Consider the following 25,146-nt stretch of genomic DNA (forward strand, 5'->3'; position numbering starts at 1 on the left):
ACTTGCAAGGAACTAATCTGCATGCAGGCTGCACTAACTGTAACAGAACCCAAACCGAGAAAGGTATGGCTCTGCAGTCCTTTCCGCCAGTGTGCACCCCATTTCTAGAAACATTCACACAGACAAGGAAACTCTAGACGCTGGACTAGATGGTTTCCAGGTTCCAATAATAATTCAGCAAACACAGCCTTTATGCTTCACACGTATTTTTAGTCTACTGTTTACAATGTACTTATATAAGTTTACTTATTTCATTCTTCACATCAACCCTAGGAGGTCGGCAGAGCAGGAAATATCACCCTCTGTTGGATAGATGAGTATGTTTGCCTTCAGTGAGGGTCAACAGAGGAACTTGGATTTAACATTGGGTCCCTGGTCTTTCAAGTGCTCTTTCTATTCTACTATGCTGTTGTTCCAGGGGTATAAAGGGGGGGTACTTAAAAGAATCCTAAATGTCACCCCATCTATCTTTCTTCAACCAAAAGAGCAGAGCATCATGGTAACATCCTCATCATCATGGTTACTATTTGTTGAGCATCCTCAATGTGCCAGATAAATTACATGCAACAGAAAAAGCAAAACTTTGCAGTAGCCGGCAAAGGCTTGCTCTTGTTCTTGATTCTTCTCTCTCCTCCTCTCTTCTCATCTCCCTGCTCATCACTGACATCCTTGCTGTTCTCAAGCAGGCAGGCTCACTCCCGCCTAAGACATTTATAGTTCATGTCCCCTCTGCTTAGAAGGCTCTCACTCCAGATGTCCAGGTATGCCCACAGCTTCACAAGCCTTGGCTCGAAGCAGGTCTGTTAGTGAGGGCTTCTCTAACCAGCCCACCACTGGCACCCCATTCACCCTTCATTCTTTTTCTTTTTTTCTTTGCATCACTTTTTGTCTATGACTTATTTTCTGAGAGCTTTTATTCCCACCAGAATGTAAGCGAAATGAGGGCAGAACTTTTAAAGTTATTTGCTGCCATATATCCTTAGTGCCTAAAACAGTGCCTGGCATATAGTAGATGCTGAATAAACATTTGTTGAATGAATTAATAAATATCTCAAAAGTCACAATTCTGCCAGGTGAGCATCATCTGCATTTTAAAGTTATAAAAGCTGAGGCTCAGAAAAGTTAAGTGACTTGCCCAAGACCACATATTTAATAACCGAGGAACCTAGAACCAAGGAACCAAGTGCTATCTGACTTCAGAATCACACACCATGTACCACACTTTGCTCTCTTCCTTCTGAAACAGAAAACTGCTATGAGAAGCAAATTCTCAGATGGGAAGCAGTGCCTGCCTGCTGCTGGCAACCAGAGCAGTCAGCTTACAAAATGACTTGAGAAACCCAAATCCTGGTGGCTTCAGGGTTTCTGCCTGGTCTAGGGCTGCAGGCACAGACTCACCAGATTCTGTTCCCACATATGCAGAATAAATATTCTGCATCTTTCTTTTTTCTGTTAATATATCTTGAAGATTTTTTATACATAGTACCCATCGCTCCCTCACTCTCTTTAATACGTGCAGAGAACTCCCTAGTTTGGATGTGTCATAATTTAACCAATCCCCCTACTGCTGGACATGTAAATGGTTCCCAGTATACTCCCATAAATATCATTGCACACACCATTAAACACATGACTAGGGAAAAACAACATGGCAAATACAGACTCTGAGAATGAATATAGACTCTGGAGACAAACTTCCTCAGTTGGCGGTTCACCTATGGTTTTCTCACTTTGCGACGTTGGTTACCTAACCTTTCTGTACCTTTGAGAATGAGGATACCTAATTCAAAAAATTACTATATGTAAATCCCAGCATGGTGGCTGGCCCAGGGCAAACTGCTGGAGAAGGAGTGGAAAATGGGGGAAAATGAAAACCATGTGGAGCTGGAGGTCGAAAGACAAATAGCAAGCTTGACAGTAAGAAAGACATGAAGGATGAAGATAAGCTTGGGCTTTTATAAAAATATGAAAGAGGTGGTAGGGAGACAGAATAATACCATCACCACCACAATCACCCAACAGGATGTTTTCACGTGAGAGAAAGGAGTCGCCTCAAAAACAGAAGAGACAAGGAAAAAAAGTAGCATCGTAAGGGGAGACCCAGGTTTTCCTTAAGACAGAAGGTAGACAGAGCATTCTACAAAGAGACGGCACGTGGAAGGTGGAGAAAATTGATAAGGAAAGAGGATTCCAGAGGACGGTGGAAGAGTCAAGAATTAGGGGGCAGGAGGAGGGGAATCAGTAACAAAGAGAAGAGGATTTTTAAAAGGTCATGTAAGAGGGCTGTAATGTAAGAGGGATGACTTACATTTCCATTAATAATCAAGCATCACAGTTGGAAGGAACCAGTCTCAAATAGTATAATTTTCAGGGCAGCTGTGGTGTCCTAATCTCTGAAGTGGTCACCAAGGCCCTGGGGATGGGCCGAGGCTCCCACTGAAGTTTGGGGTACAATGTCACAGGCCTGAAGGGTCACAGGTCCCGTCTGTCACTCTAGTTAGGCGTAAGGACAAAGGCTCCATGGAGTGAGGAGCAGTGTTTATCTGCTTATAAGATAATTAAGAAATGAATATCCTTCAGCCTACAGATCCTAATTTTAAGACTTCAGGGCACACAACAGGAAATGGTACTCAAAAAGGCAGCATGGGGGCTTCCCTGGAGGCACAGTGGTTAAGAATCCGCCTGCCAATGCATGGGACACGGGTTCGATCCCTGGCCCGGGAAGATCCCACACGCTGCGGTGCAACTAAGCTCATTCGCCACAACTACTGAGCCGGCACTCCAGAGCCCAAGAGCCACAACTACTGAGCCCGCGTGCCACAACTACTGAAGCCCATGTGCCTAGAGCCCGTGATCTGCAACAAGAGAAGCCACGACAATGAGAAGCCCGTGCACTGCAACAAAGAGTAGCCCCCGCTCACCACAACTAGAGAAAATGCATGCACAGCAACAAAGACCCAACACAGCCAAAAATAAAAAAATAAAAAATAAAAATAAATAAAAAGCAGCATGGTAGCTCCAGAATTCCTTGAATTGATTTACACCAGTGCCTCAAGTTGGGCTGAGTAAATCCTCAAAGTAATTCATTTGCTTTTTTCCTTTGTTTGTTTTTATAAATGTCTGTTGTTTATTTTCTTTCTTTTTATTTTTGGCTGCGTTGGGTCTTCGTTGCTGCGCCGGCCTTCTCTAGTTTTGGCGAGCGGGGGCTACTCTTCATTGTGGCGTGTGGTCTTCTCATTGCGGTGGCTTCCTTTGTTGTGAAGCACAGGCTCTAGGTGCGCGGGCTTCAGTAGATGTGGTATGCAGGCTCAGTAGATGTGGTACACAGGCTCAGTAGTAGTCGTGGCTCACAGGCCCTAGAGCGTAGGCTCAGTAGTTGTGGCGCACGGGCTTAGCTGCTCCCCAGCACATGGGATCTTCCCGGAAGAGGGATCGAACCCTGTCCCCTGCATTGGCAGGCAGATTCTTAACCACTGTGCCACCAGGGAAGTCCCAAAGTAATTCGTTTGTAATTCTCACATCAATCAGCTGCCAAGAAGAGAATGTCAGAAGAGGTGCAATGCGACCAGCACATTTTAAACCGTTTTTTAAAAAGCATTATTATCCAGCCATACATATTTTTTAAAAAGAACGTAATGTCAGAGGGGCAGAGTATGAAGACTACTTGAAACCTGCCAAGCAAGGTGCCCCTGTATCAGGACATGAGATGTTCATATTGACTTGGGGCGTGGGGTAAATGTGGGCATTTTGCTCCAGAATACATTTAGTTACCATTTGATATCCACTGATCCAAGTTCTCTGCTAGAGACCTACTCGTGATATGAGATTCAACTCGTTGGTATTTTGAATTGCTAGGCTATTGGGATTTGGAAGGAAACAAATGATTAGCTAATGTATGGAATGTTAAACCATGATCCCATGGAAGTCTTGTAACAGAAAATCTGTATCTAAATAGGAATAGCCATTCTGAACATGAAAGTATTTCAGTGCATATACAAAGTATTTAAATACATTCTAACCAAGCGATTATCGTCTCTTAATTAAGTGATTTAGACGAGGCAGGCTATGATTACACTGGCAGGCCCAGGGAGAACTTGCCACTCTAGCTGTGGATATTTATTCTTCTTTAAATATGCTTGCTAATGGAGCCTATTAAAATTACAAGATCCCTGAGGGCTGGGGCTGTGTTTATTCCTGAAATGCCCAGGATACAGTCAGATCTCATGTGGATATGGTATTCCTGGCGGGCAGAGATTACTAACCAAGTGGGCTGATGCACACTCAAATTCCGTCAACAGGTGGCAGCATTAATAATTTTTCCACTTAAAGAACTGCAACAATCATGGTATGCTTTTATTTTTACTAAAACTAATCCTGAAAGACACGCTTTTAAATGACTAGCAGTATTCCAGCTTCCTTAGACAGCCTATTCCCAGTGAATACATTCCACTGTTGAGGAAACCAGAAAGCCCAACAGGTAAAGTAAAATAAAGATCATATTTAAGCATGGAAAGCTTGCTTTCCTCCCTTTAACTACACATATGACACTATTCCACTGCATGGTTTCTGATCAGGAATATGGAAAACCTACCTCATGGTATCCCTATCTCATCTCATAACCTGGCCTGGAAAAGCTGCTCTGTCCTGTTCAGCCAATCCACGCTGAAAGCTGAAATTTTATAGTCTCCCAGAAGCTATCATGGTGCATCACTACTTATGGTGCCTTACAGGTTGTTTTTAAAAACGCCCCAAAAGATTTACCAGGTGCAGGGAGATGTCACTAAAGTCTTGACTGGTATTATGTTCCCAGCAGTGCTGACCACTGGGCCTTGGCACCGACTCCTGTCAGCCACGCCAAGAGCCTGAGGGAGGGCAGCTGAAGCAGGAGGTGCCACAGCAACAAGCTCAGGCAGTGGAGGGCAAGAGGGAACTAGGACGTTTGTTTTTCTAATTTGGAGTGCATTCACTCCAGAGGAAGGGCACAGAGCCAGAGTCCACCACCACATTCCCAGGCAGAAAAGCAAGCCCTCCACTTGATGGAAATAAAAGGGCAGTTCTGAAGGGCAACTTCCAACATCCGCCTGGGATGGGCAGCTTGTGAAAAGGCCAAACAACATCAGGCTCCCTTCCTACCGCCATTAAGATCTGGGGCCAACATGGTGGCTTCTGACCACCCACCTCTTCCCAGTTGTTAGAAAAATAAGAACCAGGTTACAGATTGTTCATCACAATTAATCACTGAAGGATTAAAATTGAAAGCAGTCAGTTATTCTTCCATGGTCTTCCCTAACCCAGTGGGGCATTCAGACCATTCACACCACCCACCAGAAGCCTTAGTTGTAACTTAAAATTAGTCACCATCAAAATCTGTTTTGTGAAGGCCTTTTCTCTCTTATATCTTATCTGTTTATTCAATATTTATTTGTGTGTGTATCTAAGAGCTCCCTATTCCTTTTCAGCCAGTTTTTATTAACAGATGGTGAAAAGATTAAGAAGCAGCTGTGCTCCAGATGTTGGCAAACGGAGCTTATGCTACCTCCTATCACTTTGTGAGCTCCGCATTTCCCACTATGCCAAGAGAGCTCAAGGGCCTAATTCCTGCTCACTGAAACCTTCCAGGGACACTTGGAAATCCTGTTATACATCCTCGAGTTTAAGAGAGTTGTAATAAATGGGTGCTGCTCTCAAAGGGCTTATATAGGTTAGTAGTAAATGATTTAAAACCCGAGATATGCTATAATCACTACTTAGTGATCCACTGATAAATACAAGATACAGAAAATTTGGCTTTAAACCACAGGTTTGGCTCTTCAAAATGGCTTATTGAAATTAAAAATTTTCTATTAGGTAGGCATTCTTGGGGAGATTCACAAATGGCGTGGACATCCTCTGGCATCAGCTTAAGGATTTTTCCTGTTTAAGGGCATAGAGGGCAACTACTAGCTTAAAACCTTTGTTCTTAAACAGGTTATTCTAACAGCACTGAGCCCTTTTCCCAGTAAGGGAAAATGGGGATTGCACTGAGGAAGTAGCCATCATCTGCAAATCCTTTGCTTAAAGGCTCTTCTGTTTTAAGAATTCTGCTTGCTCATTCTTTGAACAGAAGTCTCTAGAAACAAATTGGGGGAAAATTGGCCCCATTGTATCTCAACTGAGACAAAAGGGATTTGTAAATGATTTCACCAGGGCCCACATTTCTGCCCCAAGTATCCCCTACACAGGCTTAGCTACAGGCTGTGCGCCAAACCTCTCTATAATCAGACATATACTTATAAGCCTTTTCTACGCAGCAAACACAGTGGTAGGCAATACAACCATGAACAACACAGATATAATCTCTGCTTTCTGAAGACTTCATTGGGGGTGGGAACATGAGGAAGGCACACAACACCAAATTTGCAGATAAATATCTAATGTCATGTGATTATAAGGTAAGAAGAAAGAGTGACATGGGTAGATAGGATGGTACACGAAGGGTTCACTGAAGAGGGGATACCTGAGTAGAGATGTGAATGCAGCAATCCACATGGATCTCAGGAGCCAGGGCATCACAGGCAGAGGGCATAGTAAGTGCAAAGGCCCTACAGCATAGCATGCATGGCAACAAAAGGTAAAGAAATTATAAAGTAGTTATGGAATATAAATAAAGTTTTGCTCTCCTCTGCCCTGAACATGTTTGAAGGCAAAAGGGAACACAGCTGTAAGAAAAATTTAAACAAAATATGATAATGACAGGGCTTCCCTGGTGGCACAGTGGTTGAGAGTCCACCTGCCGATGCAGGGGACACGGGTTCGTGCCCCGGTCTGGGAAGATCCCACATGCCGCGGAGCGGCTGGGCCCGTGAGCCATGGCCGCTGAGCCTGCGCGTCCGGAGCCTGTGCTCCACAGCGGGAGAGACCACAACAGTGACAGGCCCGCGTACTGGAAAAAAAAAAAAAAAAAAAAATGATAATGACAAAGAATATTCAACATAGCATCCAATATAACTGGCATTCTTGAAATAGAAAAACTGAACAGATGGGCCAAAAAAATGACATAATACAGGAGAACTTCCCTGAAAGGAAAGAAGTGAATTGGAGATTAAAAGGACACACTATATATAAGAGGAAAAACAAAACCAATAGAGAGATTCTACTTACTTAAAGTATGAGGAAACAATTCATCAGGAAGTCTATACAGGACAAAATAATCATATTCACAAAAGAGAAAAAAGTCAGACTGGCCTTAGGCTTCTACAGAGCAATAATCCAGGCCAGAAGATGATAAAGCGTGGCTGCAAAGAACACAAGGACCACTCAAGAATATCACAGTCAGCTCAACTGTTGAACAATAAGGAGATATTTTCAAACTCAAAAACTCATGGAATATAGCACCTCATGAGCTGTTCTGCAAAGAGGGTGGGAGAGGAAAGGAGAGAGGGATTCAACAAAATCCAGTCAACGAAGTGATGAATGGCAAAGTTGTGTTAAAAAGTAGTACAAATGAAGTTATTTACAAAACAGAAATAGAGTCACAGATGCAGAAAACAAACTTATGGTTACGGGGAGGGGGGTAAGGGGTGGAGGGAATAAATTGGGAGATTGGGATTGACACATACATACCACTATATATAAAACAGATAACTTAATAAGGACCTACTGTATAGCACAGGGAACTCTTCTCAATACTCCATAATGACCTATATGGAAAAAGAATTTTTAAAAGAGTGCATATATGTATATGTATAACTGATTCACTCTGCTATACAGCAGAAACTAACACAACATTTTAAATCAACTATACTCCAAGGACAATTTTTTAATAGAAAATGTGGGCCACCCTGCCCGCCAGTTGCCGGGGAGCGGAGGCCGAAGCCCGCGGGTCTGGGGAGCAGGCGGCGCCCAGGGGGACTTGCCGGGGACTCCAGACCATCAGGGCTCCCAGCCATGCAGCAGCTGGCTCTACTCCAGCTGTACTACCCCAGCCCGAGGGGGAGCTGCTGCCCTTTCTCTCCTCCGCGCCTTGCCCAACGACGGCTGAACACACATCCCTGACACTGCACGTCGCCGGCGGCCCCAGGAGGAGCCGTCTCCCGGCTCGGCCACGCTGCCCCCGGGTGTGAGGGCTGGCCCCTGGACTCTGCCATCCAAGTTGGCGAGCCCGGGACACTCGGAGGCCGCCCAGCAGCATCTGCAGCCTGAAGGCAGGATGCTCAAGGGGCAGCTTCCAAACACTGATGAAGACCTCGCCGCCCGCCCGGGGTCCCCGGCCGCTGACCACCGTTGGGGACCCGAGAAGAGCCCAGGGCTCCCTCTGGACACCCCGGCACAAGTCAGCAACGAGGACCCACAGGCCAGCGGGAGACCCTTCAGTCTGAAGTTGTCGCCGCCGCTGCCGAGGCCAGGCTGGAGTGAGCACTGTCCCCGGATGAGAAAGTCTGGAGGAAGAGGCGGTTTCGAACCAGCCCTGACGACCTGGCCGCGAGGAATGGGGCCAGCCCCTCCGGGAGCTCCCCGCAGGACGAGGCCCCCGGACCCCAGCCCACAGTGGCTCCCCACCCTGCCTGAGCACCTCCCTGCAGGACATCCCCACAACCCGCAGGGCCCCGGGCAGCGGAGGCCCCTGCTTGTGGGGTAACTGTCTTTCCAGAATGATCAACACTTCCCTGGACCTCCTGCACCGGGATGCGGCCTCGGCCGGGAGCATCCACCGGCTGGCCAGCCTGCTTCCCCGGCACCCACTGCCTGCCATGGATGGCAACGCTGCCTCTGACGGCCTGCGGACAGCAAACAAGGTGGACGGGGATCACGTGGACCGCAAGGTGCGGCTACAGGCCAGACTGTTCCGGGCCCACAGCAGCCTGGACCCCGGCCAGCCCCTGAGCCCCCTGGCCCGTGACGACTGCTCCCTTCTCTCGGCCAGGTCCACCTTCAGCCTCCTGGTGCCCATTCGCTCCAAGGACGTCTGCAGCAGGTAGGGCCTCGGGGGCGAGCGGCATCGTGGCCTGCGTCCGTGGCCTTCGTTGGCCTTCAGAAGCCCCATGAGAACCACAGGAAGCTTCCCCTGAAAGCGTGTGATGTGCTGCAGCGGGTCTCCCTCCACTGGCCCCCATTTCCCAGGCCTTCCCCAGCCTTTCCTCTGCGTCTCAGCCCCACAGGCACCTATGAAGCAGATGGTGGGGTACACAGGACCCTCTGCGCACTGGGCGGCCCTGTTTTCCTTCCCGTTTCTTGCTCCGTCGGGGGCAGCCTTCATCCATGTGTGCAGGTCGACCCAGGACTCCGGGGTGGGTCGTGGAACCCGTGTCCACGTAGCCGCTTTGATCAGAACCAGCGTTTAGCCAGCTGTGCCCTGTGCACGTGCGGGCACTTTTCCAGGACCGAGAGCTGGACAGGGGTAGGGGCCCCAGTGACAGCGGCTGGGCTGCCCCGACGGTAGGGTCCCCGGGGCCCACCTCTGGCAGGGAGGGTTGCAGGCAGAGCCCGACTTGTGCACTTTGCTCTCAGGAGCGCCCCGGGATCTCTCAATGCTCGCGGCTCGGTCTGCCGAGGGCTGCCCAGGAATCGCCCCACCCCCGGACCCCATGGGCAAGGAAAGGGGTCTCACATCTCGTAGGACGCCGGGCTTCCAGGCCCCTCAGGGGACTTGAAGAATTAGTCCGTCTTGACTTCTTTACAGTTTAAAGGGGAGGCGGGCGTCGCCCTCCTGCTTAGCTCCCATCTCGCACCTCTGACCACCTCTCCCGAGCCAGAGCCATGAGGGTTCACCAGGACCCGGGTCCCAGGCGCTTCTGAGCCCAACCCATCCACGCCCACCAGCTCTCTCGTGACCCATCGTCTGTGGGAGCCACACTGCGGTGCCTATGCTGTGACTCGGAAGGCCGTCCTGTCCGTGCTGGGCCTGGCCACTGCCCGCGGGCTCTCACGGCTCCTGCCTCATCGGCCGGGACTGGGCAGGTTGTTTGAAGCGCACATCGGGCCACGGCCTTGACTTGGGGGCCCCATGCCACCCACTCCCTGCCGGGGAGCCCGAGGCCCCAGGGGGCGCAGGGAGCTGTCACCACCGCCCCCCGCCGCACCCTCCCATCCAGACCAGGCCTGCGCCAACCCTTCCGGACGTGGGCCGCGGGAGGGGAAGAGTGAGGCGATCCCTGTTCTGGTGTTCTGGGGCGGCTGCACCAAAGCACCACAGACTGAGAGCCTTAAAACAGGAGTTACTCCGTCCCAGTTCTGAGGCCAGAATTCAGAAATCCAGGTGCGGCAGGGCCGCGCTCCCTCCTGAGCCTCCAGCAAAGGTCCTTCCTGCCTCTTCCAGCTGCTGGGGGCCCAGGCGTCCCTGGCTTGTGGCTCCATCTTCACGTGGCTTTTCCTCTGTGTCTGTATCTCCTCTTCCATAAGGACAGCAGTCATTGGATTTAGGGTCACCCTCATCCAGGAGGACCTCATCTCAAGATCCTTAACTAATTACATCTGCCTGCAAAGATTCTTTTCTAAATAAAGTCACATTCACAGATTCTGAAGGTCAGGGGGCAGATGGAAGGTAATCCTTACCCACCCCCACCCTGGGTGAGCCCAGCAGTGAAAGCCAGGCATGTGGTTCCTCGGGCCCCCAGGCTCCCTCCTGCACCCTCCATCAGCACCGGGCATTCTTTTAGGACAAAACAGGTTCCTTTGTTAAAGTAATTCATCATGTTTCTCATAAAGCGCGAGATCTCTTAGTGCGTTTAAAGTATGATTTCACAGGAAATTCCCAGGTTGCCCGGTGGTTAGGACTTGGCGCTCTCACTGCTGTGGCCCCAAGAACTAAGATCTTGCAGTCCGAGCAGCCAAACAGTATGATTTCACTGTTTAAACTTCATGCAATTTATATAGACTCGCCTGTTATACAAAAATGAGAAGCATGTCTCAAAATCAGATCCCCAGCTTTGCTCCCACACAAGCAGCCAACAGTGGGTTGTGGGCTCCCCACCTCCAGACTCTCCATGTGTGTCCTAGGACACAGGTCGGCCGGCTGGGTAGTGACTGTTTCAATTTTGTGAGCCGTGTGTTCTCTGTGGCAGTGCTCACCTCTGCCGTGGGGGTGAAAAAGCAGCCCCAGGCCTCGCACCAACAGCGTGGCTGTGTGACAGGAACGCTTTGTTCAGGGAGGCCGAAGTATGAATTTCAGGGCATTTTCCCACATCACGAAATACTATTTTTTCCCAACCATTTAAAAGCACAGGGGACTTCCCTGGTGGTCCAGTGGGTGAGACTCCATGCTCCCAATGCAGGGGGCCCGGGTTTGATCCCTGGTCAGGGAACTATGTCCCACATGCCACAATTAAGAAGTCTGAATGCCACAACTAAAAGATCCTACATGCTGCAGCGAAGATCCCGCGTGCCGCAACTAAGACCCGGTGCAGCCAAAATAAATAAATAAATAAACATTTAAAAATTTTAAAAAATAAAGTAAAAGAGAATGTGTATGTATGTGTATATATATGCATATATATATGCATAACTGAATCACTTTGCTGTACAGCAGAAATTAACACAACATTGTAAATCAACTATACTTCAATACAATAAATTTTTTTAAAAAGTAGTGCAGCTTTACTCATATATAAATCATATACCATACAAGCCACTCATTTAAAGTGTACTATTAGGGCTTCCCTGGTGGCGCAGTGGTTGAGAATCCGCCTGCCGATGCAGGAGACACAGGTTCGTGCCCTGGTCCGGGAAGATCCCACATGCCGCGGAGCAACTAAGCCCGTGAGCCATGGCCGCTAGGCCTGTGCGTCCGGAGCCTGTGCTCCGCAACGGGAGAGGCCACAACAGTGAGAGGCCCGCATACCGCAAAAAAAAAATAATAATAAAAATAAAAAAAAATAAAGTGTACTATTAAATGGTTTCTGGTATATTCAGGGACATAACTAAGATTAATCAAAATAAAATTAACAGAAGTGGTAGTGGGAAAAAAAATGAGTGCACAGAATTCATTAAAACTTCTTAACTGTAAGACCAAAAAAATGGGAAACTAAAGTTACAGAGAAATTTATAATAAATTTTAACAATAAAAGCTAAAAAAAATTGGAAGGAAGGGGAGATGGGAGGAAGTAAAAGTATATTCTCTAAATTTGAAACGTGAGACTAAAAAAACCAACAAATTTGTCAATCTAATGTCTTTCATATTTTTTTAAATAAATTTATTTATTTTATTTTATTTATTTTTGGCTGAGTTGAGTCTTCGCTTCTGCAGGCGGGCAGTGAGCGGGGGTTACTCTTCCCTGCGGTGCACGGACTTCTCATTGCAGTGGCTTCTTCTGTTGCAGAGCATGGGCTCTAGGTGCACGGGCTTCAGTAGTTGTGGCTTGCAGGCTCAGTAGTTGTGGCTCACATGCTCTAGAGCGCAGGCTCAGTAGCTGTGGCGCACAGGCTTGGTTGCTCTGTGGCATGTGGGATCTTCCCAGACCAGGGCTTGAACCCATGTCCCCCTGCATTGGTAGGCAGATTCTTAACCACTGTGCCAGCAGGGAAGTCCCATCTTTCATATTCTTAAGGGGCCCCCATAGGAATTAATATCCCTGGTGATGAAGAAAGTTTTATCTGAAATTCACTGATAATTCCTTAGGGTTCACTTTAGATTTTACTATATCAAATTTGAGTAAAATTAATTGCCTTTTTAAAAGAATGTAAAGGATGATATCATTCTTACAGATTTTTATCTGCATATGTGCATTTAGAGGTATCTACAATGATGGTTTGCAATTGTTAACCCGGGTTATTTCTGGCTAGTGGGATTTTAGGATATTTTGTTGCCTTTCTTTGTATTTTTCCATATGGCCCGAGTGTTTTATAGTGACCATGTATAATTTCTATGAAAACAGTATAAAAAAGGTGAAGTTAAATCGTCTGTGGGAATTCCCTGGCAGTCCAGTGGTTAGGACTTGGCGCTTTCACTGCCGAGGGCCTGGGTTCAATCCCTGGTTGGGGAGCAAGCCACACAGTGTGGCCCCAAAATAAAATAAAATAAAATAAATTGTCTGCATTTTTCCACATCACCTTCTACTTTTAACCCTAATCAACTTGTTCTTCTTTCCAAAATCAGAGTTTTCGTATTAGTAATAGGAAAATCAAGAGAGTTTTATCCTGTTTTGTTTTATATTTACTAGGTAAGGTTTAATTTAATGGAAGATGACTGATTTTATTTACTTAGGCTTTACCCAAGTGTACTTAGTGAGGGGTAAAAATGATGATCCTTATTTATTAGAATGACAATATTTTTGTTAAGTTTCTCAAGTTTATTATTGAAATGTTAAGTTCTAACATCTATATCAGTGTCTATGTACATATTTACATTAATAATAATTATCAAATTTTCTTTACACTGAAAATAGGAACACACATGTAACATCTGACCACCTACTGTGTTCCAGAACTCCACTACAAGTTTTACATTTGTTAGCCAATCCTTGCAAACCTATGACATACATACTCCTATTTTACAGATGAGAAAAAAAGAAACCAGGAGAGGTAAATTTGCTTGCTCAAGACTACAAGCTAATAAGGCCTGACTCCTAAGTCCATGCTTTTTCCACCACATAACTGTTATCTTAGTATGGAACTTTGTGCATAGTAAGTGTACAATAATTGTTTTATTATTAAACTAGCAAAGTATACCTCATAAGCTTTGGATGTAGTTTGTTGGTTTTTTTTTTTGTTTGTTTTTTTTTTTTTTTTTTTTTTTTTGCGTTACGCGGGCCTCTCACTGTTGTGGCCTCTCCCGTTGCGGAGCACAGGCTCCGGACACGCAGGCTCAGCGGCCATGGCTCACAGGCCCAGCCGCTCCGCGGCATGTGGGATCTTCCCGAAACGGGGCACGAACCCATGTCCCCTGTATCAGCAGGTGGACTCTCAACCACTGCGCCACCAGGGAAGCCCCCTAAATTTTATTTTTAACTTCCTTCCACCTCATTTATAATATTAACTTTGACACTTGATCAACTCCCTGTTTTTGAATTTCAAGAAGTGTTTAACTTTTGGCTCCATCCACTTTTCCAGCCTCATCTGCTCTCATATTTTCAGCTCTAGGATTATCCAACTACTTGTGGTTTCCAGAACACACCTTGTTGTTTCATGCCTCTATACCTTTTTTTTTTCATTAATTTTTATTGGCGTATAGTTGATTTACAATGTGTTAGTTTCTGCTGTACAGCAAAGCGAATCAGTTATACATAGACATATATCCACTCTTTTTTAGATTCTTTTCTCATGCTTCTGTACCTTTTGTACATGATGTCCCCTCCATCTAGAATGTGCTTTATTCCCACTTTCCAAATTTTGCTCTTGCTGTCACCTTCTCCCAGAAACCTTCCTAATAGCTGCTTCCCTCATCCCCAAGAGAGGGCCAGTCACTTTCTCTTCTGTGCTACCTCTCCCCTCTCACCCCCTTCACTGGTACTCCCAAGATCCTACACTATGATTGTTTAATGCAGAGTTTGCTCCTCCTGGGCTATGAGGTCAGGAAGTGTGCTACTGCCTCCTCCGATGGATCGATGGGATACACAAATCATGTACACTCAATTTGTTTTTTGAGCTCTGAACCAAGTTTTTCTAGGATGTGTTCAATATCTGTATACATATGGTTCCCATATGGCCCTTAATGCTCACATGTTAAAATCTAGTCATTCCCTGAAAACACAAACCGAATTAAACAAAGTCAGGATTGTCCTACTATATTAAGATTGTTCCTCATCCTGGGGCAGCAGTCAGATCAATCAGAAGAAACCCACCAGAAATGGACACAGGGACAGGGTCTCAGGAGAGAATCCAACAAAATGAAGAAGAAGAGATTCAGAGTTTTACCATGTTTTTCAGTCACATACTCTGAGCTCATTCAGACACCAAGGACACTGAACAAAGGAAGAGTCATGGAATAAAAACCAAGTTCTCTGAACTTATGGTTACCAGGGGGAAGGATTCCAGGGGTGGGGGGTAGTTAGGGAGTTTGGGATTGACATGTACACACTGCTATATTTTATTTTATTTTATTTTATTTATTTATTTATTTATTTTTTGCAGTATGCAGGCCTCTCACTGTTGTGGCCTCTCCTGTTGCAGAGCACAGGCTCCGGACGCGCAGGCTCAGCGGCCATGGCTCACGGGCCCAGCCGCTCCGCGGCATGTGGGATCCTCCCGGACCGGGGCACGAACCCGTGTCCCCTGCATCGGCAGGCGGACTCTCAACCACTGTGCCACCAGGGAAGCCCCACACTGCTATATTTTAAATGGATAACCAACAAGAACCTACTGTACAGCACAAGGAACTCTGCTCAATATTATGTAATAACCTAAATGGGAAAAGAATTTGAAAAAGAATAGATACACGTATATGTATAACTGAATCACTTTGCTGTACACCTGAAACTAACATTGTTAATCAACTATACTCCAATATAAAAAGTCTAAAAAAAAAAAGTTCTTATCCTGTGATTTAAACCAAAGATGACCCTCACAAAGACTTAACATTTTGTTAAATTTCTCAGCAGTTTATTATTGAAATGCTAAGTTCTAATATCTATATTGGTATCTGTACATATATATATCTTTCTCATTTCATATTCATTCCTATACATATGAGCGTGTCAAGAAGGATGAGCCTGGTGAGGCACCAGAGATTACAATTGTTCAATCCATGCTTGGCAGGCATGAACACTGCCACTGTACCCAGCAAAGTTCCATCAAGTCTATGACTCTCCATTCTTTTGCAGTCACTCCAATTGCTTCAAACCTTCTGTTCAAGGTATGACAGTATACATATTGCTTTAACAGTGATCGAAGATACAAATGTTATCTGACAATATTTTTCAGGACTAAACATCTGAAGGTACTCTTACTGTATAACACAGGGAACTAAATTAAATACCCTGTGATAAACCATAATGGATAAGAATATAATACAAAGAATGTCTGTATGTGTATAACTGAGTCATGTTACTGTACAGCTGAGATTGTAAATCAACTATACTTCCATAAAAAAACACACATCTGAAGGTAAATGAGTAAAATAATCTATCACCCTCTTAAACACACACACACACGCACACGCACACACACACACACACAAGAGAAGAAAGCCTGATTCTTTTTTTCCAAAGAGAATATCTTCAGTGACCTTCCAAACAAACCTATTATACATTTTATTTTTGAAACATACCCTACATTCACAAGGGCAACAGAAAAAAATTGCCCTTGGCATTTCTTAAAAGATGTGATTCAGAAGACATGGGATTGTCAGCTTTTTTTCTGTAGGCATATGTTGCCCAGTGGGATGTAAAACCATCCAGAGGTCTGATTCAGAAAGAAAAATATGAAGGGGATAAGGTCAGAGCAGTTATGTACAGTCCAGTATGGTAAAACACATTTGCAAAATCAGGACAAGGTACTGTAGTAGTCTGGTTTCCTAGCATCCACCTTATACTTGGATACCAAGGGCTCTGAATGAGCATGTATCCCGGAATATCTTAGGTCTGAGATCATTCACCTCTCAGGGAAAACAAACACATACAAACACGGCACACACTGAAGTGGCTCTGACTTGTGCTAAAAATAAATAAATCAATCAATCCCAGAATTACCCACAGAAAGCACCAGCTAGTGCTCAGAATCAAATGGAATATACAACCATGGACTGAATGATGACTCTCCTTTTAAAGTTATCTTTATCTCCAATGAAAAGGCTTAAATTATATTCCACTTATAATTCCAAAATTTAAGATTGCTTTCTGTCAAACTGAACCTTGACAACAAATTTAAATATTTAGATGACACCTAAAGTCACCTGGCAGACAATTCTGTGACATCTTAGAGATAAATTGGGACTGAGCCTGAGAACTTGCAGGTTACTGTTTAAATGCACAGGTTTCGGCAACCAAGTTTAGAAACGAAAAAAAAAAAAAATCTACTACCTAACACACCTCCCTACGGGCCCCATCTCACTGCCAGCTGCTTTTTAAAAAGTGAAGAATTTGTATTTGAGCTGGTTACTTATAAGAGCTGGTTATTGTTCCCTAGTTACTTCACACTAAGATCACCTAGTAAGCAGTAAACACCCTCTTTAAAAAACGAACAAAACCATCATAGCAAAATTAGAAGGCTTGTGCATGACATTCCTCTGGTTGAATATTTGTCTTAAAAATTAAAATTATTTTCAGAAAACTGTTCTCACATTAAACGTCTAAAGAAATTAAAGAAAGAAAAAGAAAAAAAGAGGGGAAAAACCACACTTATATACACATATTAACACATAAAAGAGTGTTTCTTATCCAACTAAAAAGCACACTGTGAAGGCAACTGAACTGTTTTTAGCAAGGACATAGCTGACCAAACCACAGAGCACTCACCAAGCCCATCCACTGCCACCCCTGGCATTCCCTTGGTTTGCATCCATGCTATGTGTTTCCAGCCACCATTTGCAGGATGCCTGTTTACAGCCATATGGACCAAGATGATGAGTCATCTGTCATCCAGAATTCTTTTCTTGACCTTTCCACATGCAATCACCTTTAGCACACTCCATAGGCACGTCTTCCGCAGAACACGTGCCCCGGAACATAAGGAGTTTCAAACTGAACACAGAACTTAGCATTCTTGATGGTCCTCACTTTGCCAAATGGATTTATTCCAGAGCTTTAAAGAAAAATCACAACCGAAACCGTGACCAGATGTGTTTAGAAAGATACAAACTAAATCAGTTAGGAGACTGACGTCCTTTACTAAAAACAGGCCTATGATGTAAAAGAACTTCAGTTACTCACCGAGAGGAAGTTATAGCAAAACAAAGCAGTGAAAAGATACATAAAACATTTCACAACTGAAGCTGACTTTTCCAACTTCACGTGGTTGAATATTTTTTAAACTATTTTTGAACTTAACACTTCATGTAGTAACCTAAAAACAAAAATTCATGACCTGTACCTTATGTACAGCAAATCACAAAATCTCATATAGCACCTACTATATGGCAAATATAAGCGCTTTCCGTATATTCACTTACTTCATCCTTTTTGTAATCTCTGTTTTCCATGAGGAAAAAAATGCAGAGACCTATGGGTAACTTGCCCAAGGGCACTGACAATGGCAGAGCTGGGATTCAAAGGGGGTAGTCTGGTTCTAACTGGGATCAGTGGTTATTATACTAACCACCTTCCCAAAGGAGTTTAACATAGATGACCCTTTTTTAAAACAGTTGAGTTTACTTAAAACTACACAAGTTTATTTTATAAGGTGAGAAGCCTTACAATTAAAGAAGTTAAACTAGAGAAACTACTGTTAGGTGGTGGCAGAGCTAAAGTTTATCAGTCCCGGCAAACACCCACAGAAGAAGAAGTAGTGGGAGACTAACTTTTTTGAGTTAAATATTCAGAGTCTGGAGAAATTAACATAGCTGGAGAAGTGTAGGGAAGGTGATGACAGCCAAGAAACTCCAAAAGCTGGGAAGGCGATCAAAGAAAACTCCAGGGCTACAGTGCCTAACATCAGTCACACTCCTGTCAATTCTTCCTCCTCAATGCAGTCTTTCAGGATTGGTGCCTCCTCGCCATCTCACTGCTGATGCTTAAATTCAGGCCTTCAACATTTCTTGGTCCAACTGTGCTAACAATCTCTTACTCAGCTTCTAGTCACCACCTCCTCCCCTACCCCAGCATCTAATAGCTCTGCTGCTAACCGAAGAGTCTTTCTGAAACACGAATACATCCAATTATGTTATTCCCCTTTTTAACTCTTCAGTGGTCCCTATAGCCAAAAATTTCCAGTTCCACCATCTTTGCATAGAATCAAAGTCCATCACCCCAGGAGTTCCCCTGCCTCTCTGTTTGCAGGCCCAGGAAAACACTAGGCTAAGTCATTCCTCTCTTACCCAGTTCACATTGCGCCTCTGCTGAAAAAACTCTTTCTTCCCAACCCCCATTAGTCAATCTGCAGGACACCTCTCTATTCATCTCTGTTTCCATAAAGTTGTTCCACTCCTGCCTCCCACCAATAGAACCGACAATTTTCTCCTTTGTGTCTTCAGTGTACCACATGTATATGATTTTATTATACTGTTAATTTTTTACACACCTGACTCCCCTACTGTAATATAAGTCCCATAAGAATACAGAAAGTGTCTTGTCATTTTATCAACAACACCTGATAGTGCCTGACACACAGTAGGAGCTTTATTCATTACTGCCTGATAAACACATGCCTTCCACGGGCCATTATAGCCTTTCTCTTGACAAAAGTTTCCAGTTCAGTCTCTTGGTTCCCTCCAGCCCCATGAGAACATAGGTCCTGATTTTTTTAAATGGAAGGCATTCTAGAAAGATATGATCTACTCTATGGTCAACTTTTCAGAACACCTCCAAAGTGAAGAATAAATGTTGAATAGTAGAGTTCACAAAGAATGGACCATGGAACAAATCCCAGAGGTTATAGGTAGGATAGGAGATTCTATGGTCATATACATTCAGAAAACACCTCGTGACATTTCCTTCTATGTAGAGTTAAATCACATTATCATATTAAAGGTTCATTAAAGTCCTAAGAAATTGGTTAACTTTGGACTTACTAACTTTGGATAGGCAAGTGAACCTTACTTTGCTTCTGTTTTCTCATCAATAAATGGAAATAACAGTCTCTACCTTGATATGGTTATTGTAGGAATTGAATGAGATAATAAATAACAAATGTTCAGAACAATACTTGGCATACAGTAAGTGTTCAGTAAATTCAAGCAACTTTTAATATTTAAATTGACATTTTCTAAACACATTTAACTACAAAATCTGTTTTTCTGTCTAGTCATTACTAACACTGCACACTACACACTTTGAGAAACACCAATCAATATAGAATAAATACTCTACCACATGTTGGTCATTATGGAGATTTACGGCTCCAGACCTTAGGAGAAATATAGGCAATCTGATAGTTAAAATGTAGGACAATTCACTCTGGCTTCTCTGTGGCTGGCAAACATCAAAGTTTCAGCTGTCGCAACTTGCTGAGATAAGAAAAAGTGCATTGTGTGAACTGAAGAAAAACTACTCTGCAATGGAAAGAAGTTTCTTATATATAAATCTCACTACCCTTTATGTACCTAGAAAGCAGTATATTCATCAAGTTCTTATTTTCATTGCCAAGGAATCCTGCTATTAAAGAGTAAGACAAATCATCCACCCAGTCCATTTTTTTCCTTTAATAAATGAAAAGATTTATACTGGTAAAACTTAAAAGTAGATGATTCTTAATTCCAGCTTCCTCAAGTACAAAATTGTGCAGTATTTTGTGTGTAAGCATCTGTATGCATCTTCCTGGGTTAAGTATCATAGGAATGACTGAGGTTTTTTAAACCATTTTTATAAAATTGAAGTACAGTTAATTTACAATGTTGTATTAGTTTCAAGTATACAGCAAAGTGATTCAGTTATATGTATAACTGAATATATATACGTTTTCATATTCTTTTCCATTATAGGTTAAGACAAAATATTGAATATAGTTCCCTGTGCTATACAGTAGGTCCACATTGTTTACGTATTTTACATATAGTAGTGTGTATATGTTAATCCCAAACTCCTAATTTATCTCCTCCCCACTGCTATCCCCTTTGGTAACCATAAGTTTGTTTTCTATGTCTGTGGGTCTATTTCTGTTTTGTAAGTAAGTTGATTTTGTATCATTTTTTTAGTCCCACATATAAATGATATCATATGATATTTGTCTGAGTTTTTTTTAAAAAATCAGGCCTATGTATCATTTAAATATTAAAAATCAAACAATAGGAATGGGTATATACAGTGAAAGGTAAATCTTTCTCCCAACCCTAATCCTTACCCAGAGCCAACCACTAGTATCAGTTTTTTATATCCTTCCAAAGACAGCTTATGTACGTGTTTGTAAGTATATATAGTAATATTATACTGTCACTCCATTTTTTTTTTTTTTTTTTTTTTTTTGCGGTACGCGGGCCTCTCACTGTTGCGGCCTCTCCCATTGCGGAGCACAGGCTCCGGACGCGCAGGCCCAGCGGCCATGGCTCACGGGCCCAGCTGCTCCACCGCATGTGGGATCTTCCCGGACCGGGGCTCGAACCCATGTCCCCTGCAACGGCAGGCAGACTCCCAACCACTGCGCCACCAGGGAAGCCCTGTCACTCCATTTTTATAGAGATAATAGTATATGATATTAACTATACTGCAACTAGCTTTCTTCACTAGGCAGTTTATCTTAGAGCTTTATCCGTATCAACACAGAGGTACAGATTATTTGATTAATGGACATACCAAAATTTAAGGCAACCCTATGACAGATAGATAGGTTGTTACCAGTGTCTTGCTATTTACAAATAACACTGAAAACAAACATCCTTTAACATATATCTTTAGGCAAGAAGTCAAGCAGGGACAAACATCCTTTAACATATATCTTTAGGCAAGAAGTCAAGCAGGGAATTGCTGAATCAAAAAATATAAAGACTGCTAAACTGCCCTCCAAAGGTTGCCTTTTTTTTTTCCCCCTTTTGGCGGTACGGGGGCCTCTCACTGTTGGGGCCACTCCCGTTGCGGAGCACAGGCTCCGGACGCGCAGGCTCAGCGGCCATGGCTCACGGGCCCAGCCGCTCCGCAGCACGTGGGATCCTCTCACACAGGGGCACGAACCCGCGTCCCCTGCATCGGCAGGCAGACTCCCAACCACTGCGCCACCAGGGAAGGGAAGCCCCAAAAGTTGCCCATTTTATCCTCTCAAGAATACTTACTTCCTATACTCTCCGTAAAAAGTTTTCAGATTTTCTATCTTTTCTAATCTGACAGGTAAAAAATGATAACTAATGCTTTTAATTTATGTGGCCTATTTTGAATGAAAGAACCTCTGATTTAAGATGAGTCATACTTATGACGACTTAGTCATGGAAACAAAGGCACGATCAAAACTGGAACAATAACAGGAATTCAGTGAAGGTTTGCTTCAAGCTGACGGCTCTAGGGATGGTGGTCTGCAGACAGAGGAATTAAAAGGCTTCACCACGTGAGGTTTCTATCACTTTGCCAAACTGGAATATGTCTAAATAGATAACTGAACGTTTAGGGGGAAAGGGCATTTTGCAACCTGTAAGAAATTATGGGAGTGTGCAAGGATACAATGACCCACTATTGGCACAGGTCCAGCGGACCCACACGTTCAACTCACCATCCAGTAGCCAGTGCTGGCCGCGCCTGTTCTCCAGCTCTGATAGCATGAGGCGTGTGATCACGTGATCTGGAACCAAAAGACTTTTCTCTATGTACTGCTTTGCCATATCACCAACTTCTATTAAAGACAGGAAAAAGACACTCTCAAAAAAGAAGCTTCAAAAAAAAAAAAAAACCTTACAAACTCTTTTCTAACAGTTTTGCCTTCTTTCTCATTCCTCCCTGATGGCACGGGGAAGCTGAGAGGCACAACCATTCCTTAGAGACCAAAGGAAAAACTTTCCACTGCTCTTCTAGAAAGAATGCTGGATGACAGAAACATCAACCGGTTTATTTCTTTTCATGAGCCTCAGGGTAAGCAGATGGCACCTTGCGGACACAGTTGTAGAAGCAACGCAGTGTTATTAGTGGAATGCCAAGTTCATAAAAAGATGTGAATTTAAAATTTTTTTTTCAAAGAAAATAAATGCTCATATCATAATTTAAAATAACAATTTCTTATATGTGGAAATTGTAAGTTGGGTTCAGGAGAACAAATTAGCAGTTTAAATCTGCTAAATTTCTAGGAACTGAATTTCTTTTTTTAACCAAGATGAAGTCCTCTGCTCTCCAGGGATCTGATAATGAACCATTAAGAAACACATTCTTGACAGGCCAATTAAGTTCTTATAAAAACATATAGCAGAATTATATTACTAGGTAAAAAAGCTCAAGAATCATTTAGCCTCCACCTTCACCTAGAATTTAAGGCAGAGCCCTTCCTTCCCCAGACTGAGCCTATACTCCCAACTCTGACTTCAACACTGAAACATGGGCTGTGAAGAGTTCCCATCACTGGACAAGGATCCCAAAATTAGGCCCAATGATGTGGATTCGGTAACATGCAAGAAACAGAACATATATGTGGCTAAACATGAATGTGAACAAAACACATTCATTCAACAAGGATTTGTTGACTGCATACGATTTAACAGGTAATATTCTACAAATGTAACAGTGACTAAAAGTTGCAGTTACTGATCTCTAAGCAGTATTACTTTCCTTAAGAGCAACAATAACAATCTTAACTGAGAGTACATATTATCCCAGGCACTTATACGTGTTATTTCATTGATTCCTAAGATCCTCAACTTTAGACAGGAGGTAATACCCATATTTTTTAATGACAGCTTTACTGAGATATAATTCATACACCACAACATTCACCATCTTAAAGTGTACAATTCAGTGGTTTTTTAATACTTCCTCGGTGTTGTGCAACCATCACCACTACCTAATTTCAGAACATTTATATCACCCCAGAAAGAAACCTTGTACCTATTAGCAGTCACTCCCCATTTCCTCCTCCCTCTAGGCCCTGGCTTCTACTAATCTACTTTCTGTCTATAGATTTGCCTACTCTGCACATTTCACATAAATGGAAGCACACTATGTGGTTTTTGTGTCTGGCTCCTTTACTTAGCATAATGTTTTCAAGATGCATCCATGTTGTACCACCTATCAGTACTTCATTCATTTTCATGGCTTGATATTATGATTCCATTGTATGGACAGATCATTTTTTTTCACTCTTTGGATATTTTGAATAATGCTGCAATGTACAAGTTTTTGTGTGAATGCATGCTTTCAGTTCTCGTTGGTAATACCTGTAAGGTATATATGCTTTATATCTGAAAAATCACTGTCAGAATGCTCAGAGTAAGTGACAAGCTTGGTGTTACCTCTGCAATGGTCAGGCCAGCCCCAGAGCCCTGTTTTTAGTCCCATCCACCAAACTTTAAGGTACATATAGACAACAAATACACATCTTCCAAGGTGAGACACCAAGATATGAACTGGCTCCAAATATCCCATGAGGAAACAGTAATGAGTAGGAATTGTCTTGTTTGGAAAAGAGAAGAACCAGAGAAGGACATGACAACAATTTACCCATAACCTGATACTTGGCACATGTAAAAGGCATTAATTTATTTAATCCTCAGACCTTAGAATTAGGACTAGTAGTAGGAATTATAAATGGACAGGAAAAGTTGCCTAAGGAAATGTTTGAATGGAGACTGCCCAGGAAGGGATATTATAGAGAGATTTGGAAAACTGGATTGGAGATTGGGCTTAATTCATGTTTTGGGTCCCTTCAGATGGCGGATTTATGGTATTAGGATATAACTGAATTCAGTAATTTAATGAAGAACACTATCAAAAATGATACATCTAAGGCATCTGATTATCTCCTGACTCTCCTAAATGGCTTCCACTGACACCTCAAATTTACCCTGTCCAAACTCAACATTCCCCCCCAACTCTGCTCTTGCCCTAGTGTTTCCTCCTCCTCAGTAATGGAGTCCCCCATTATCCGCAGTTTTCTTGGATTCAGTTACCCAAGGTCAACCACGGTCTGAAAATATTAAATGGAAAATTCTAGAAATAAGCAACTCGTAAGTTTTAAATCAGGTGCCATTCTGAGTAGCATGATGAAATCTCTTGCCGTCCTACTCCGTCCAGCCTGGGATGTGAATCATCGCTTGGTCCAGAGTATCCCACCTGTTAGTCACTTAGTAGCTGTCTTGGTTATCAGATCAACTGTCTCAATACCTTCAAGTGACCATATTTTACATAAGTGCGAGAGAGTAGTGATGCTGGCCATTTGTATGTGCCAAAGAGAAGCCGTAAAGTGCTTCTTTTAAGTGAAAAGGTAAAAGTTCGACTTAAGGAGGAAGGAAAAACATTGTATGCTGAGGCTGCGAGGGTATATGGTAAGAACAAATCTATCCATGAAATTGCAAAGAAAGAAAAAGAAATTCATGCCAGTTTTGCTGCTGAACCTCAAACTGTGGAAGTTATGAACACAGTGCATGATAAGGGCTTAGTTAAGATGAAAAATGCATTAAATTTGTACAATAAGATATTCTGAGAGACCACATTCACGTAACTTTTAGTACAGTATATTGTT

The 25,146-nt window shown here is 43.4% G+C and overlaps 1 protein-coding gene and 1 pseudogene across 8 annotated transcripts in view; one reads left to right on the top strand and one right to left on the bottom strand.

Annotated features, from left to right (window-relative positions):
• The window catches only part of AK4 (adenylate kinase 4), a 74,961-nt gene that overhangs the window by 16,598 nt on the left and 33,217 nt on the right, over window positions 1-25,146 (bottom strand). For 4 of the 8 annotated variants that reach the window (XM_067006535.1, XM_059051842.2, XM_059052447.2 and 1 more), the window contains one exon: window positions 22,195-22,314. The exons of 3 other annotated variants lie outside the window; for them this stretch is intronic. In XM_067006535.1, coding sequence (XP_066862636.1) covers window positions 22,195-22,314 — 120 coding nt within the window. The remainder of the gene's footprint in view (window positions 1-22,194; window positions 22,315-25,146) is intronic. One more of the 8 variants, XM_067006536.1, reaches the window with a different exon arrangement.
• Window positions 1,858-8,957, top strand: LOC131750192 (phosphatidylinositol polyphosphate 5-phosphatase type IV-like; annotated as a pseudogene).

This window comes from Kogia breviceps, chromosome 1, assembly GCF_026419965.1.
Source record: "Kogia breviceps isolate mKogBre1 chromosome 1, mKogBre1 haplotype 1, whole genome shotgun sequence".
NCBI classification, from domain to species: domain Eukaryota; kingdom Metazoa; phylum Chordata; class Mammalia; order Artiodactyla; family Physeteridae; genus Kogia; species Kogia breviceps.